At 63.8% G+C, this 16,512-nt stretch overlaps 1 protein-coding gene across 2 annotated transcripts; it reads right to left on the bottom strand.

Moving 5' to 3' along the window:
* Positions 1–794: 794 nt before the first annotated feature.
* SLC38A3 (solute carrier family 38 member 3) lies at positions 795–14,158 on the bottom strand. 2 transcript variants are annotated; one of them, XM_058031857.1, is made up of 16 exons: positions 14,036–14,158; positions 6,741–6,892; positions 6,523–6,607; positions 6,315–6,430; positions 5,784–5,857; positions 5,611–5,703; positions 5,447–5,528; positions 4,799–4,881; positions 4,584–4,642; positions 3,963–4,136; positions 3,763–3,842; positions 3,101–3,201; positions 2,883–3,007; positions 2,383–2,527; positions 1,830–1,933; positions 795–1,723 (listed from the first exon to the last, which is right to left on the bottom strand). In XM_058031857.1, exons 2-16 carry the CDS (start codon positions 6,848–6,850, stop codon positions 1,619–1,621), a joined length of 1,536 nt encoding a protein of 511 aa, XP_057887840.1. In that variant the 5' UTR covers positions 6,851–6,892; positions 14,036–14,158; the 3' UTR covers positions 795–1,618. The 2 variants fall into 2 exon arrangements, with proteins under 2 accessions (XP_057887840.1, XP_057887839.1); XM_058031856.1 differs by lacking the exon at positions 14,036–14,158 and adding an exon at positions 7,250–7,311.
* Positions 14,159–16,512: the final 2,354 nt, after the last annotated feature.

Below are 16,512 nucleotides of genomic sequence, written 5' to 3'. Positions count from 1 at the left end.
CACTGCACATCCATGTCCATATATCCCCGCTGTCCTCACACACATCTGCGCACCCGTGTGGCTCGTGTCCGTCTGTCCGTGCCACCTCAGGATGCCCGTGTGACGTGCCAGCCTGCATGCCAACACCTCACCCGCCCCAGTGATGCCTGAGACCTGGGCACATTCACATCTTTATTCTCACCTCAGGCCTCCTGCCACGGCCAGCATCAGCCCCAGCAATAATTTACAGGTGTCAGGGTGGCCCTGGGGCAGCCAGGCTGGTGACAGGAACAGTGGGGCCACGCTGCACATGGCGAGAGTCCAGTGCCCCCCCATGTGATATGTACATTATACAGAGCTACCCAGAGCAACACAACACGTTAAAAAAGATCTACTCTTATGTACAGTATTTATAAAAAGCATCCCAGCCTCCACCACCTCATAAAAAAATACGTCTCTTATGTACTTTGCCGCAGGACAGACCCCCCAGCCCCGTGCTGCCCACCCTGCCGGGCTGCCCCCCATACTGAGAGGGGAGCTGGGGGGTGGGAGAGCCGCTCTCCGGGTTTTGGCATGGTTGGGATAGATGATCCCAGCGGCATGGATGGATGGATGGATGGATGGATGGGTGGATGAGGGCTGTAGGGTCTGAGTGCTGGCCCAGGGTGCAGGGCGAGCAGGGACAGCTTGTGTTGCTGGGGTGCCCATCACCCTGGCATCTGGGCATGCAGACAGGGGTGCCTCCAGAGCCCCGAGCTTGCCCCCAGCGAGTGCTGCCCCCAGCCCGCCCCCAAATCCCCCTCATGCCCCCTGGGTGCACCAGGCCCCAGCAGCCCCGCCGCAGCATGGATGCCAAGCCCATGGCATGTGTGCCACCTCCCTGGAGCAATGCAGCTGGTCCCCCCCGTACGTGCCCAGGGGTCAGCAGGGTCCCATCCACAGGCACCCGGAGCAAACAGTTCCCCTCAGGCTCAGGAGCAGCAGGCTGAGCACCACCAGCCACAGCACGAGGGCCACGCCTGTCCACAGGGACCGGGGTGCCCCTGCAATGCCAGGGCAGCGGGTGGCATCTCTCTGGGGATGGGGGATGGCAGGGGAGAGGGCAGGTGGCTTGGGCACAGGTGCTGTCACGGGTCCGACCGCCCCGCTGGATTCCAGCCCCCACGGACACTGTTCATCAGGCTCTTGATGCTATCTGGGGGAGGCCAGGGAAGTGCCCAGCCTTGGTCCCCATGGCAGGCAGTGCCCTGCGCCCCTGGCAGTGCCTGCTGCTGCTGGTGGCTCTTGGGGTGCACAAGAGCTCCAGCTGACAGCCAGCTCCGGGTGAGGTAGGGCAGTATTATTCTCCCCATTTTACAGATGGGGGAAACTGAGGCGCAGAGCAGGGAAGGTGCCCGCTGGAGTGGCTGGGGGGCACAGGACCTGCCCCGGGCTCACTGCCCCATCCCGGACACAGGTCGAGGAGTCTCCATGCCTGCCATGGCTCATGCCCTCTCACCATCACCACAGGTGACGGGCAGCAACAGCGGAAGTCCCCAGGGAATCCTGGTGGGGCTGCAGCATGGGGGCTGAGCCCAGGGTGGGCTCTCCCTGGGCACCGGGCGGGCGGGGGCGAGGTTGGCTCGGGCACCGGCAGTGGCTAGTGGCTGCCGCCGCTCTTCCCCCCGCCCGTGGCCCAGTCGATGATGATGAAGCTCAAGCTCATGATCATGAAGACCACTCCAAGGAGGGCAAAGCAGGCAGCCTGTGGGGACAAGGAAGGGACTCAGGGATGGCCAGGGCAACAGGGTTCCCAGCCAGGCTCAGAGCCCCATGCCTGTCCCCATCCTTGTAGCCCTGCCCACGCTTACCAATATTTTGGGGGTGGAGCGCAGCGGCTCCTTGTCCTTGGGCATGATGCGGATGTAGAAGATGGCAGGGAAGATGAAGATGAGGCAGGGAGCGGAGGTGGCACCTGGAGAAGACAGGGACAGAGTGGGCAGGGGCCTCCCACCCTGCAGCTCAGCCCTGCCAGCCCCACTGCCAGGACAGGTCCTGTCCACCCCCGCCCCCTCCTTGCCCTCCCCAGCCCTGGCAAAGCCTTCCAGGAACCCAGGGACGCAGTGTGCTGGCACTGTCCCCACACCCCTCCCGCAGCCCTGGCACCGAGCTGAGCTCTGGGGGGGGGAGCCTGGCCGGGGGGATCAAGGGAAACACGCAGGGAAGAGCGGTGCAGGCACTGCGCTGTGGGAAAGGACAGCCATGGCATGGGTGAGCCACACAACCACCTGGTCCTGGCAGGTGACAGGGAAACTGAGGCACGGCAGGGTCAGTCACAGCTGAGCAGCAGTCAGGACGGGGGCTGGCATGCTGCTGCAACACCCCATGATCAAGGAGGGACAGGAGCAGGGCGCTGCCACCCACCAATCAAGCCAAAGATGCCGAGAATGGAGGGGGCAAAGATGACGAGGAGGTTGATGAAGGTCAGCAGGATCACAGCAATGGCGATGTGGCGGATCCAGCTGAAGTCTTTCCCTTGGAACAGCATCTGCTGGATGGCCCGACGGACCTGGGGACAGGGACAGGGTGTCACACTCCATCCTTGGAGCCAGGACCCGTACCCTGCCCCTGCAGTCCTGCTGGGCCCCATTGCCCTCACTCTAGCCCTGCCCCTACGGCCCTGCAGGTCACTATAACCCCTTTCCCTTCCCAAGCTCTGACCGTGATGCCCCTCTGGTTCCTGTCACCCCTTCACAGCCTTGTCCCTGTGGCCCTGCCTCTGCCCCATCACTGCTGCCTCTGCCCCAGCCCTGCTCCTGGCACCCAGAATGTCCTGTTCCCCAATCCCGCCTTCATCACTGCCTCAGTTTCCCTTCTCAAAGCCTGCTGCTGAAGCCACCTGGCATTCCTGTGGGGTCACTCACCGGGAAGAGGACAATGGGGACGGTGAGGGTGACAGCCGTCAGCACAGCCACACGCACACACAGGATGAGCACATCAAAGGGATCCACCTTGTTGTACGTGTGCAGCAGCTCTGACTCCACACGGTCTGTGAACACCACCAAGGAGCCCCTGAGTGAGCCCCAGCACCGTCACCCCCTGGCACAGGTGTGCCAGCCCAGTTCCCTCCCCGAGGGCTCACCGTAAAACGTGAGGTAGCCAAAGAGGGCAGCCAAGAAGTACATGAGGTACATGACCATGATGGAGATGTTGGAGATGCACTGCATCTTCTTCTTGGAGGGGCTGCAGGACACGGCGGGCTCAGCACAGTCCCGTGGCACCCGCTGACACCAAGCACCCACCCAGTGAGGAGAGGTGATGCCAAAACACTCTGGGGTGCGTGGGGGATGTGCAGAGAGGGGCTACGTCCCCCTTCCTGGGCAGGGTGGCACCAACCAGCCACCCACCCTCTCTGGGTCACAGCACCCACCTCCCGGGGGTCACGCCACCACCCCTGGATCGTGGCACCCATGTCCCAGGGGTGATAACATCCCTGCACCCATTCTGAGTCATATCACACACCTCCCAGGGGTGATAGCGCCCACCCAGGGTTATATCCCCAGCCTCCCAGGGGTGATATTGCCTACCCACCTACCCCAGGTTGTATCACCCACCTCCTGAGACTGATACCACCCATCCCAGGTGCTATCAGCCACCATGCACCCACCCACTGCCCCACCCAGGGTCATATCACCCACCTCCCCACGCTGCCCCGGCGCAGGTCCCCACATGGATGGCACTGCCTTTGGGTGGGCGCCGGGTGAAGCCCACCCCTCCCCGTGGGTGCCCCCACCCAGGACTCACTCCTTCAGCTCGGTGTAGATGGGCAGCACCTCGGGGTGGCAGACGAAGGCGAAGGCCATGATGGGGATGGTGTAGGCTGTCTGTGTGAGAGGAGCACGACTGACTGCTGGGGGCCCAGAGGCAGGGGCTGCCAGCACCAGGACCACCCATGTTCACTGGGTGCACAGGGTGGGGGCTCACCCAGAGCCTCAGCTCCTTACCTGTGAGTTCAGGGTAAAGAAGCTGGGTGTGCAAGTGTCCTGCTCGGGAGCCTGGAGCACCGTGTAGCCATTCTGGTAGTCACTGGTGCTGACAGTGGTGACGTTGAGGATGCCCGTGATGTTCCCCTCCTGCTCTGGAAGTGGGCAGGGGATCTGGAACTTCTTGTAGATGACCTGGGGTGGGGCAGGGGACATGGGGCCGGTCAGTTCTTGGTGCCCCCAGCTCCCAGCACACATTGCCCACATGCCCAGCAGGAGAGTGACCCTACTGGGACCCCTCCCAGGGACACCTTTTGCTAGTGCTGCCCTGTGGCAATGCTGCTCCCCCAGCCTGTCCCTGTGGGGGTGAGCAGCAGGACAGAGCCAGGCAGCAGCACGTGGAGGGGCCACATGTGCAGATGCCCCTCCAGCACCTTCCCCCCTCTCCCTTTCCACAACATTCGGTTCCTTCAGCCGAAAATAACCCAGCAGCTTGACAGCCCAGCCACAGCGTCTCTGCAGCCCCGAGCACCCGCTGTCCCTGCTGCCCCTGCTGTCCCCACAGCAAGCAGCCCAGCCTCACAGCCCGGCAGGAGGCATGCTTGGCACCCCAAGGCACTGCCAGTGCCAGAGGGCGCTCACCGAGATCAGGAAGAAGACCATACAGCTGAGGGAGAAGCCGCTGGCGTAGCCAAGGTAGCCTGGGGAGGGAGGAGAGTGGCTGCTGGGTGCGGGCAGGACCCTTGCACTGCCTCAGTGTCCCCTCCTTGCCCAGCACATCCAGGCTGGCACCATCGCCCCGTGGGAGACCCAGGGTGCCAGGCCCCAGTGCCATGGGTAGCATCTCCCTGACTTACCCAGCTGCTTCATGAGCGCCAGGGGCAGGATAATGGTGACAGAAACCAGGATCACCAGGTAGTTGCCATTCATGTACCAGTCCCTGGAAGCAGAGGGCCTGCTCACCACCTCAGTCTGCTGGGGCACAGCAGGCAGAGGCAGCCACTGTGGGGGCTGTCTGCCATTGCTAGGGACCCTTCAGCTGGCAAATCCCAGGGGCACTGGTGTCCCCTGAGGCTGGCATTCCTGCTCTGCTAACATCCCTGGGGACCCCTGAGACAGCATCCTTGGAGACCCTGAGGCCAGCATCCCTAGGGGCCCTTGAACCAGGGTTCTGCCCACCCCCACAGTGGTGCACCCACAAGGGCTAGAGTTGCTAGCGGGGATGTGGGCATGGGGTGGGGGAACCTATACCCAACCAGACCCCCACCCTGCAGCCTCAGGTTCTGCTCAAGGAGGAAAGCCTGATCCCAAGGGGATGTGAGGAGCAGGGATTGGAAGTTCAGCTCGGTTTAATCTCACCCAGGGGCTTATTCAGCACTGACAGTTATCAAAAATAGTAGTGGCTTAATGACAGTAAATCCCTGCCACGGGCTGCACAGCTGGAGCCAGAGCCCCGGCGCCTGCCCGGGGAAGGCACGCAGGCAGCGTGGGCAGGAGGCACTCACGTGGTCTTCTCCTCCAGGTTCAGGAAGGTCTGGATGACCAGAGGCACTTCAGATTTGACAATGTACAGGTAGCTGGACATGGCTGCAGGGCAGAAGGAGGTCTTGGTGCACTGGTGTTCTCTGGTGCCACCCCATCCCCAGCCCTGGCAGGTGCCCCAGCTCACCCCCGATGTTCTGCAGCGTGATGGCGATGGCCGCTGCCAGCTTCCCCGGCGTGCCGAACGCTCGATAACCCAGCTGCTCATAGGCACGGATGCCTGTGGGACGGGGAGCAGTGGTGGCGGGTGAGAGTCAGGGTGGGAGCCCCAGCATGGCCCTGCTGAGGATTGGCACTCACCCACAATGCCCGAGGACTTGAGCAGCAGGTGGATGGAGTAGCTGGAGAGCAGGGCCACTGCTGTGAGGAGGAAGCTGCAGGAGGAGAGCACAGTTACCAGTGGGTCACAGCACAGGGCTCAGACAGGGCTGTGGGGCAAACCCCATGCAGATGTGCTCTACCTGTGGGCAGCTGTCCCAGGATACCATGCCCAGGATACCACCCCCTTGCCTGAGCACCAGCTGGGTGTTCATGGGGCAGATTCAGTCAATGTCTCCACACACAAAAGGAGCCATGACTCACCTCCTTCAAGCTACTTTTGAAAATCTGACTTCATATTAAGGAAGGCAGACCTTCACCCTCTTCCTCCTCCCCCCAAGTGGGGCACGGCACTCAGGCAGACTTTTGCCAGCAGTGGGCATAGCTCAGCCAGCAGGACACTGGTCCCTGCATCATCCCAAGCCAGAGACTTCTTTCTTGCCTGCACCCACCGATCCCCTTGGAGGAGCCCCCCATACCTGAACATCCCCGCCATGCCCCCATGGCACTCACAGGAAGAGGATGATGCCCGTGTTGGCCATGGCATAGGCCAGCCCCAGGATGCCGCTGCCCATGATGGCATTGCTCAGGTTGAAGACGGACATCCCGAAAGACGTCTTCCCTTCAAACTGTTACAGGACACAACAGGGAGGGGATGCCCCAGTCACACTGGGAGCTTGCCCCATGCCACCCCAGGCACTGTGCCCGTGCTGCTACTCACATCAGTGAAGTGTGTCTGCTTCTTCTCAGCACCGTGGGGCAGGAACTCCTCCATCTCTGCCACGCCAGTCTGGTTCTCTTCAAATCTGCCCATGGAGGGAGAGGAGTGAAGGCAAAGCAGAGACAGGGACCATCCGCCCTGGCTGGTATCTCACGGGCAGGGAGCAGCTCGGGGGACCCCCCAAGTCCCTGCACCACCCCTTGCCCTGAGTGCCCTACCTGTCACCCGCCAGTGAGGGGACAGTGGAGGCGGTGAGTGCAGCCGTGTGCTTCCCGTTGGGCACCAGCTCCACCATCTCAGCCTGCAGGGGCACGTCCGTGGTATCCATGGCTGGGAGACAGCTGGGATTGCTATGGGCTCTGCTCAGGCTCTGCAAGAGGGAGGCAACAGCGGTCCAGCTCTGGGCAGGAGCAGCGGAGGGGCTGGCCTGGAGCCTCACAAGTCCTGCCTCCACCAGGGACTCTGGAGCTGGGCTCAGCACCAGCGCTGGTGGCACGGCAGGGATGGGAGGGTCACTGAGCCAGGCATCACGGTGGTGTGCTTCTTCTCCTCCCTTCTGCCTGCTCAGCACACGATGTCCCACGGAACTCAGCCCCAGCTCCAGTGCCCCACCAGAGCCCCAGTGTGCGGGTGCCCTCTCGCCCAGCCAGACATCCCACAGCCCACCCCGTCCCCTTGCTCACAGCACCGCCCAGCCCCAGAGTCCCCATGCACACCGCCCGCCCACCTCCACTCCCCTGCCCGCAGCTCTCGGCTCCATGACTCAGTTTCCCCTCCTGCAGGCGAGTGAGTGGGGGCGTTTGGGAGGGCGGCTGAGGACGGGGCAGGGAGCTCAGGGACCCCCCGGCCGCCGTTATGTAAAGCCCGTGGCGCTGCCCGGCGCGAAGGGCTCACCCGCGTCCCGCCGCTGCCGGGGTGCCAAGGCGGGGGGCTCGGGGGCACGTCAGGGCTGGACAAACGGAGCAGGAAAGAGCGCGGGGCCGGGAGACAGCTCCTTGGCAGGGGAAGGCGGCCGGGCTGCCGAGCGCGGGACGCCTTGGCACGCCGCACAAAGCCGCCTCTGTGCGAGCCCCGGCCCTCCCCGCCCCGCTGGGAAACGGCACAGGGTGGCTTTCTGGGGCAGGCTGGCAGCCGGGGCAGGGTCCCGCCACCCCCCACTGCCCCGAGGGGCTGGGGTCTTGTCCGGCTGGCCAGGGGGCTCCACACTGGGGCTATGTCCAGCCGAGGGCCGCTGCCACCCAGCTGGAGGTTAGGCCTGGCTGGGATGCAGCGTGGTCCCCAGTACCGGGAGGATGCTGCTGCCCCACCACCCCGCTGCCGGGGGTCGCCATGGGGTGAGCAGGGGACATGCCCATCTTTATGCTCCCAGGGGACTGGTGTCCCCAGAAATCTGAGGAGCCTTCCCACAGCACAGTCGGGTCCAGCAGTCCTGCTGGCACGCAAGGGAAGGATGACACGTCAGGGTGTGGGTGCCAGCACCTCCGGTCTCCTGAGCTGCTGCCCTGCTTGTCCCTGCCCATCCAGGCCACAAAGACCTGGCAGGGTCATCCCAGGCCACACACTGGCTGCTGGCACTGCCAGGGGGGCCGAACCCCTGCGGTTGGCCCGGGGTGGTGGGCACATATTTGGGCCACCCTACCTGCAGCACCCAGCCAGGTGGGGAGGCTGAGGCAGGACACAGGCCAGCAGGAACCAAAATGAGAAGGTTCAGCTATGCGGGGGACGAGAGGGAAGCGCAGGGCGGGTTCTGGGTGATGATTTATCCCCTCCACTAGGCCTCCGCTTGGGATGGATCCAGGCATGAACAAGGCTGCCAGCACGTCCAAAAGCCACCGTTAACTCTGCGCCTTCCCACCACCACGGGCAGGCATCGCCGAACCCACCGCTCACCCAGCGTGGGGTTGAGTGGGGGCACCAGACCTGTGAGGTTCCAACACCTCCCTAAGCCCCCCAGTGCCGCTGGGTTGCCTGCGGGCAGGGCTTCACCGCATCCCGCTGGTGGCACGCAGCATCTGCCCACTCCCCTGCCCGCTCCCCCACGGGCGCCAGCAAGGCTGGGCACTCTCGTCTGCAGCCCCTTTCTTCTCCCAGGTTATAATTACACCTCTCTGGGCAGCTCAGGAAATACCAACTTCTTCCCCCAAGCGTCTCTCGGAATAGCAAGCGGCACGACCGGGCTCATTCAGCATGCACCGGGCTTCGTGCTGCCACCCAGACGCTTCCTCCCGCCGGGCAGCCTGGCACAGCCCTGGCACAGCCCTGGCACGGGCCCAGCACCACTCACTGCCACTTCCCCAGCTGGCCCTGGCCTTTGCCCCCCGGCCAGGCTCTCCTGGTGGCAGTAGCCAGGGCAAGGGGGAGATGAAAGAGGAGGGAGCATGAGACGATTCGATCGGGCAGTGTGAGCCCTGCCTGCTGCTGTTTGCCTTGCGATAAGGCAGAACAGCAAATACAGAGTGACGGGCGGCCCTGAAGGGGTGGCTTGGTTCCCCTCCAGGTAGGGTTGGTGGGTTCACCACCTCACTGTGTGCCCCCCTTAGCTGGGAACTCTCTGCTCTGGGCAAGGAGCATCTCCTCAGGGATCTCCTCCCTCAGGGTGCCACCATGCAGATGGGATGCTGCCATCCCATCTTCCCTGCCATGTTGGGTAGCCACATGCTGCCCGGCATAATCCCACTCCTGACCAGCATCTCCAGTGCCCACTCACCCAGCTGATGGTGTGGACCTGGCCACATGCATGGGCACAGAACCCTGCAGGCTGTGGCACCCAGGGCAGCGTTCCTGGGGGTGCTGGGCAAGCTGCATCGATTTCCCAGCATGTGCCTCTCTGCTGCCTGCCGGGCTTTGGGACACAAGGACAGCGCTGCAGCCAGACCTCCCACCTCTGCCAGGCTGCTCCCTGGTGACACCCCACAACACTGCGGGGTGGCCAGGCAGCCTGGGCCGGGCCCCGGTGCTGTCCCGCAGCCCCGGCAGAAGAACACGGAGCCGGATGCGTGGGACGGCACGTCCCGTCCCGCCGGCCACGTCTGCGCTCCCGGGCAGGCTGCGCTCGGTCTGCACGCTCGTCCCGGCCAGCACGCAGCCTGCCCGCCCTCCCTGCCATGGGGACACGTGTGTGGGGCGGCCCGGCTCCCAAATCCCGGCCCTGCTCTGGCACACGGGCAGTCCTGGGCTCACCTCGGCCCCCGGCCAGCCTTCCTCGGGGACCAGGGCACCACGGGGAGGGTTTGGGTCCTGGAAGGGACCGCATCCCTCTCTCTGCCTCACACCTCGCTTCCACGCACCTCATTGAAAAGGTGGAAAATCCCCGCGGGAGGCGGGAGCTGGGGGCTGGGCAGGGGAGCTCTGTCGGCAGTGCCAGCAGATACGCAGGATGGGAGGTCCATTGCATCAGGCAACGCGGCCAGCAGGATGTGTATGACCCTGGGCCAGCCTGGCTCCTGCGCTGTGCCCGTTCCCCCGGTCAGAGCCCGGCACAGTCCCCAGCAGCACACACGGTCCCCAGCAGCACACACGGTGCCGGTGGGAGTGCAGCACACGTGGGGACAGGCAGCCAGTCCTGCCAGCCCTGCCTGTGCCACACAGTGACAGCCTGAGTGTCCCCACGGCCCGCAGCACCCACCTGCGAGCACCCACGGCTCCCACCTGTGCCCAGCGAGGGCACAGGGTGTCCCTGGCAGCAGGTGGGTGCTCCCCCAGGCCGGGGACCCCCACAGGGCACAGAGTCCCTCCCCATCTCCTCTCCTTGTAGATGAATCCTTGTTAATCCGGCCCAGCTGGAGCCGTGGGACTATTCCGGGTGGTAATCCGGCTTTAGCGGCAGCTGCCGGCCTGCCCTGCGTGCTGGCAGCCAGGTATCCCTCCCATCCCGCCGCTGTGCGCCGGGCACCGCAGCCCCCCCGGCCCAGGTGGCCGTTCGGGTTTCAGCAGAGCTGGCACACCGGTCTCATGTTCCCTGAGGCTGTGCTGGCGAGCGAGCCCTGCCAGAGAGATGGGCAGCAAGGGCAATGGGCAGGGATGGAACCAGCCGTGTTCCCCCGGTGCCATCAGCCCCAGCCCTGGGGTTCCCCCCAGCACTGAGCCCAGGGTGAGCCCAGCCTGGGGTCCCTGGTCAGCCTCTGGCACCGCTGTGGGCACAGGGGGGGTGTGGGCACAGCTGGGCAACAGCCCAAACTGGGGAGTCCCTGGGCAACCCCTACCCAGGGAAATTGACCCCAGCAGGGCACACAGCAGAGAAACCCCTCTCTCCTTGCCTTCCACTGAGAGCTGCTCTCCAGAGCTGCCCTGGGAATATCTTTGCCTTTCCCCTGAAGCACACACAAGCAAAGCTTTCCTCCCAGCCTGTCTTCCTAAAATTAGTAACCCAAACCTGGATTTAACCTGTGCTGTTCCACCCCCCACCTACCAGCCAAGCAAAGGCAGTGCCAGGGTGCCACCTCCCACAGAGGAAAGGGGCACCCAAAGGGGCAAATCCAGTCATTCAGGGGATGGCCAGGCACCCCACTTTGGGGCAAAAGTTCTGGGGGGTGCCCATGTGGGCATGGGATCCCCAGTAGCTGTGGGAAAAGACAACTGGAGGCAAAACCTGCCTGGTGCATGGCTGGAGAACCTCTCTGGGTAGCCCTGCTGTAGACCTTCCCCAAACAGATCTGTGGAGATTCTCCTGAGATAGATCCACCTGGGATCCTCTGGAGATGACAGCCCCACCAGCTGGTCATGCCAGCCAGCCCCACTCATGCCCCCAGCACAAGGTAGGTACAGTAGGCACTGGGCTCACCTCACCTCTTTCACCCCAAACACCACATCACGGCTCAGCCTCGGGGCAGGCAATCCCCCCAGTGCTCCAGCCAGGGCAGGACTGGCAGTAGCAAGTAGGAACAAGTGGCTCTGAAGGTGCTGTCCTGGCTAGCAGGGCTCTGGCAGCTGCCTGGGCACTTCTGGCCATCTCTGTTGCATCTCTGTCCATCCAGGTTCTTACCTCTAAGAGCACAAGTGGCATCTCTTTCCTGGGGGACAGCTGTACCTGAGCCTGGGAATGGGGTCTGGGACACATCAGGGAAGGGAAAGGCAGTTCCAGGAAGCCAAACATCATGGTGGGGCCATGGAGAGGGTTTCCAGTGCCAGAGCCATGGTGCAGCTCAGCCATGGCATCACCTGCCAGGCACACAACCCAGGATGGCTGCAGGTGTCAGCCATCACCATCCTGCCACATCCTCCAACATCCAAGCACCAGGACAAGGCAAGCTGGGAAAAGCAGTGAGGAAGCTGAGGCCAGGCAAGGGGAGTCATGTCCAGCACTGGGACAGCCCGGGCTGTTGCTGTCACCTGCCAGCTTGAGTCCATGTGGTACAAGGTCAGGTGGCAGGTACAGCTGGCAGCACGGGGATGGGGACAGGGTGGGCACAGCACGGGGCCGATGGCACTCAGTGTGGCTCTTGGGGAGGCTGGGTGAGACACCAGCTTGAGCCCAAAGCATCTCAGGCAGTGCTAGGCTGTATGATGAGTTTTGCTATAAACTTCAAACTCTCCCCTCCAGAAACACAGGGCCGCCCAGGGAAGGTGGTGGCACAGGTAGTGGCACTGCAGAGACTGATGGACAGACAGTGCCTGGAAAAGGACACGTCAGGTTTCCTACCACACCTCTGGAGGTCTGTTTTGCCTTGGAAGCAAGATGCTTTATAGGAGTTCACACTCTCCAAAACACAACCGGCCTGAGTGGGATGACACGGAGGGGTCAACAGCAAAACCTCCAAGGTTCCATTTGCTGCTGGCAGTGCTGGGGACTGTCCCTCCATCAGGAGGAACTGGCCTCAGCCACAGCCTCACGTGCCTCTGGCACCTCCAGCACAGCCTCCTGTGGCAATCAGGAGCCACGATTCGCCCAAGCCCCGTGGCACCACCGCTGTGCCTGCCCATGGCACTCTCACCATTGGACCAGCCGGACATTTGCTCCACAGGGCCAGCGGAACCGGGCTGGCCGTGCCCCGCTGGCATGGGGGACCCAGCCGGTCCCAGAGCTGCGTCAGCAGCTGGGGAGGCACGCGGCGGCCGAGACCCACGCGGCGAGGAGAGCCGGGGCACGGGGGTCCGTTCTGGCCCCGACCCGCCTCTGTTTTCTCAAGGGTTGCACTTCCAAAGGAGCCCGTGGGATTCCGCTCCTTCCCCCGTCCCCACGCGCCAAGGAAAATAGGCTCTGCCGGCCTTGTTTGTTTGCCGTGGCCGCGGCCCCGGCGTGTGATTACAGCTGCAGCACGGCCGGGTGCTGTGGGGCCCTTTGCGCCCCAGCCAGGGTCCAGCAGTGCCAGCACCCCCGTGCCACCCCCCAGTGGAACGGAGCGTCCCACTGCTCCTGAGCATCCCTGGCACCTGGGCCAAGGCACACGGGCACTCTGTTCTGGGATACGGGGCAGTGCTGCCAGGCAAAGGCGCCTTTCTCTGGGGTACCCCCTTGAAGCCACAGGGACCAGACAGGTCTAACACCTCATCTTGGGCCTGGTCCAGCACCAGTGGAAAATTCCCCATCTCCTGTGCGTCAGCTCAGTGCAGCCATGCCCTCCGCAGCCAGTCAGGGTTCTGCGTCCCTGCCATCCCACCTGTTGGGGACTTGCCAGGTCCCCTGTCTCACCTGTGCCACCACACGGCTTGGGGGGCACAAGTCCAGCAACCACCTGCCGTGGTTCAGTTTCCCTTGGGGACGGTTTCTCTCCAGTGGGACTTTCAGAGCTGACACGGCAGAGAGAGCCACCACACCACGCCGGCTGGCCCAGGACACGCGTGGCCGACAGGAACACAGTGTGCTGCCCGCCTTTCCACGCTGCGGGCCCGGCCAGCCAGGCTCTATTAATACCCCAGCCCGTGGAATCGCCGCACGCAGGCACGCACGCACGGCCGGCACCGCTCTCCCTGCCCGTGCCCCCCGCCCCGGCACCCCGGCACCCTGACACCCGATCCTGCCCACAGCCGCTTCCAGCCTTCAGAAACATATGTCATTCCCACGGGCGATTAAAAATTAAAGCAGAAAACAGGGAAAGTGAAGGGAGTTTGGGGGTTGGTGCCACTGTGAGGATCAGCGGAACGATGCACGCCGAAGCCCCCACACCGCGCTCCGGGCAGGGGCAGTGTCGGGGCGCTGGGCTCTGCCTCCCCCGGCACCCGCGGGATCTGTCACCCACCCGTGGGAAGGTGCCAGCCGCTGGCAAGCGGCAGGAGTACAGCAAAGCAAACAGCCCCGGGGCGTTAGCACCTGCCAGAGCTGCCGGGCCCCGGAGCCTTCCCCGTGCTGCCCGGAGCCGGGAGGAGGAGGAGGAGGAGGAAACGCAGGAGGAGAGAGAGACGGGCTGTGAGAGGAAAGCGGGGCCGGCGAGAGAGAGATGAGAGAAAGGACTGGATGGGGTGCGGAGGAGAATTAGGGGAGGTGAGGGGTCCGAGCGCCCGGCAGCCTCCAACCACGGAGCTGCAGGGAGGAGCGAGCCCGGGAGTGCGAGCGGCAGGGGAGAGCCGAGAGACCTACCTGCCCCTCTCCGCCGTGCCTCTGCTGCGGGCTGGGGCGAGCAGCCCCCGGTGGCCGGTGCCGCGGATTAGAGACTATCCTGCGACCGTAATCCGGCGGAGCCCGAGATTAAACCGGACCCGATCCCGCCCCCAGTGCGAAGGCTCCCAATCTGCTCTCCGCCGGGGCACGGGAGGAGCGCTGGGGAGCGACCGCCCCGCATCGACCGACCCCTGGCCCGCCCCGCCCCGCCCCGCTCCGGCGGGACCACCGCTCCCGGGCACGGCCGCCCCCCGGGCATCGCCCCCGCCGGGCGTCGGCGTCCCTGGGCATCGCCTCCCGCCAGTGAATCACCCCGCACCCCGCATCATCCCCTTCGGGCTGTCAGCGTCCAAGCAGCGCTGGCCTGTCTGGAACAGGGCAGTCACCAACATCCCCACGCACCGCACACGGCACCCGGTGACTGTGCCCCTCACGGCACCAGGTGCCTGTGCCCCTCACGGCACCCGGTGACTGTGCCCCTCACGGCACCAGGTGCCTGTGCCCCTCACGGCACCCGGTGACTGTGCCCCTCACGGCACCAGGTGTCTGTGCCCCTCACGGCACCAGGTGTCTGTGCCCCTCACGGCACCATCACTGTATGGGGCACCCCTATCCTGCCAGGTATTGACACCCCACCGGGCACCCCTGCCTACAGCAGCGAGGCTCCTGCAGGAGGCCAGGGGCCGCTTCCAAAGAAGCAGGGCTGGGGCAGCTGCTCTAATCTACCTGAAGGGATAAATCCAGTACATGCTGAGTGTGGGGACAGGGTTTTCCCCGTCCTTCAGTCAGATTCTCTCCCTGGCCTGGGACGCTCAGGCTGCTCCCACGTTGAGCCAGCCCAGCTGCCCGCCCTGCTCATGGTGCCTGCTGCCCCCAGAGTTCTCACCCCAGCATCTCAGCACACTGGGAGGAAACAACCCATGTGGACTCATCCCAACAAGACCCAGAGTAACTGGGCCAGCCCCCTTCCCCAGTCTCCATCAAACCTCCCCACCTGAGCTGAAAGATGTCTATTTTCATGAAGAAACAAACCCCCAGTTCCCCAAAGCAGAAATTTCTCCCAAGTGCATCCCATATGCTTCAGGGGGAGCCATGAGCTCTGGAGAGTCACCAGCTGTGTCCCCAAAGATTCCCTGTACCTTTACAAGGTCTGCCCCCCCTAAACTACCTCCTGCTCCTCTGTCCTGCCCAGCTTTTACTTCAGAGGAACATTTTGGGGCTCCACGCTTGGGAGTCCCCCCAGCTGCCATGCCGAGCTGCAAACCCTGCCCGGCTGCTGTGCTTGGGCAGAATGGCTCCTCACGCTGCTGGAAGGTTTTATTTGTGTTATGCATATCTTTCATAAATCCTTGCGGAGCCTCGGGCAGCCTGGGATGGAAACGGCTTTGCCAGCCAGCAGCGAGCGTCGCCATCGGGAGAAGAGGCACCCTCCCTCTCGCCTGGACATCGAGGGATGTTAAAAATTCAGTGGCAGCTCTGCCCTCCCGCTCCCGGCAATCCCGCGGCTCCTGTTACTGCCGCTCTCCTTTGGCTGCAGACATACATCCATTAACTAATTTCTAATAACAGCAGCATGCGTAAGTGCTGAACCAGCGCTGGCTGGCACGCCGGGGGACTGGAGGCAGCCAGGTTTGGCAGTGTGACGGGGGAGCCAGAGGCACCCAGAGGATGGGCATGGCTGGCCTCAGGCCATCACTTTAACCCTTTCCCTGCTCGGCTGAAGGCGGGTGCAGCCACGTGGCACCTGCGGAGAAGCGTCCCGGGCTGGGCGGCCACGCGTCCCAGCGGGGCTGGAAAAGGCGGCGGGAGCTCCCGCCCTGTGAGCAAACACAGCACAGGTGCTGGGCCTGGGGACAGCACTGTGGGCCCGTGGCACTGGGCGCAGCCACTGTTCTGGGGCTGCGTGCTGGAGGAGCTGTGGGAAGTGATTTGGAGGCTGTGTGCTCCTTCCCAGCCTCCAATGCCCTTCCCCTGCTATTGGCACAAATGCAGCCATGTCTGCTTTGTCCTGTCCCCTCTCTTGTCCGGCATGTGACAGCCTCACTGGTGTTCCCACTTTCCAGGTGGGCAGAGGACAAGGGCTCCACCGTGTCAAGCTGAAGCTTTGTGAAGAATCAAAGCAGTGAGGAGAGGGGGGAAAGAGAGTGAAGATGTCCCCAGAACCTGCCAAAGCCTGTCCCAGCACTCGGCACACGGTAGCTGCAGGCTCCTGCAGCCGGGCTGGCAGCACAGAGAGGAGCCATGAGAGGGGGGAGCTAAGACCCTGTCTCGACCCCTGAGCCCTCTGGTCACCAGGGCTGCCCCAGTGCAGCTCTGGCCAGTCCCACCAATGGCTCTGCTGGTGTCAGGGCTCCAGTGGATTGCAAAATTGCAGCCGTGTGGTTTTCTCCAGCTGGCTGGAAAGTTTGACGCCGGATTCCCGTATGTGAGGAGCCTTCAGGGGAGCACGGCCCAGC

The sequence above is a fragment of the Melospiza georgiana genome, chromosome 11, assembly GCF_028018845.1.
Source record: "Melospiza georgiana isolate bMelGeo1 chromosome 11, bMelGeo1.pri, whole genome shotgun sequence".
In the NCBI taxonomy this organism is placed as follows: domain Eukaryota; kingdom Metazoa; phylum Chordata; class Aves; order Passeriformes; family Passerellidae; genus Melospiza; species Melospiza georgiana.
Note: the sequence above shows the minus strand (reverse complement) of the source record. Positions and strands in the feature narration are given on the sequence as shown.

Bases quoted from the DNA above. Each gene is read 5' to 3' on its own strand.
- SLC38A3 (XM_058031856.1), bottom strand. From the start codon at position 7,282: ATGGAGCCGAGAGCTGCGGGCAGGGGAGTGGAG. The intron at 5,858-6,314 runs GTGAGTGCCATG...CTCCTCCTGCAG, and splicing joins ACGGGCATCATCCTCTTCCT to CTTCCTCCTCACAGCAGTGG. The intron at 5,529-5,610 runs GTGAGCTGGGGC...TCTGCCCTGCAG, and splicing joins CACGCTGCAGAACATCGGGG to CCATGTCCAGCTACCTGTAC.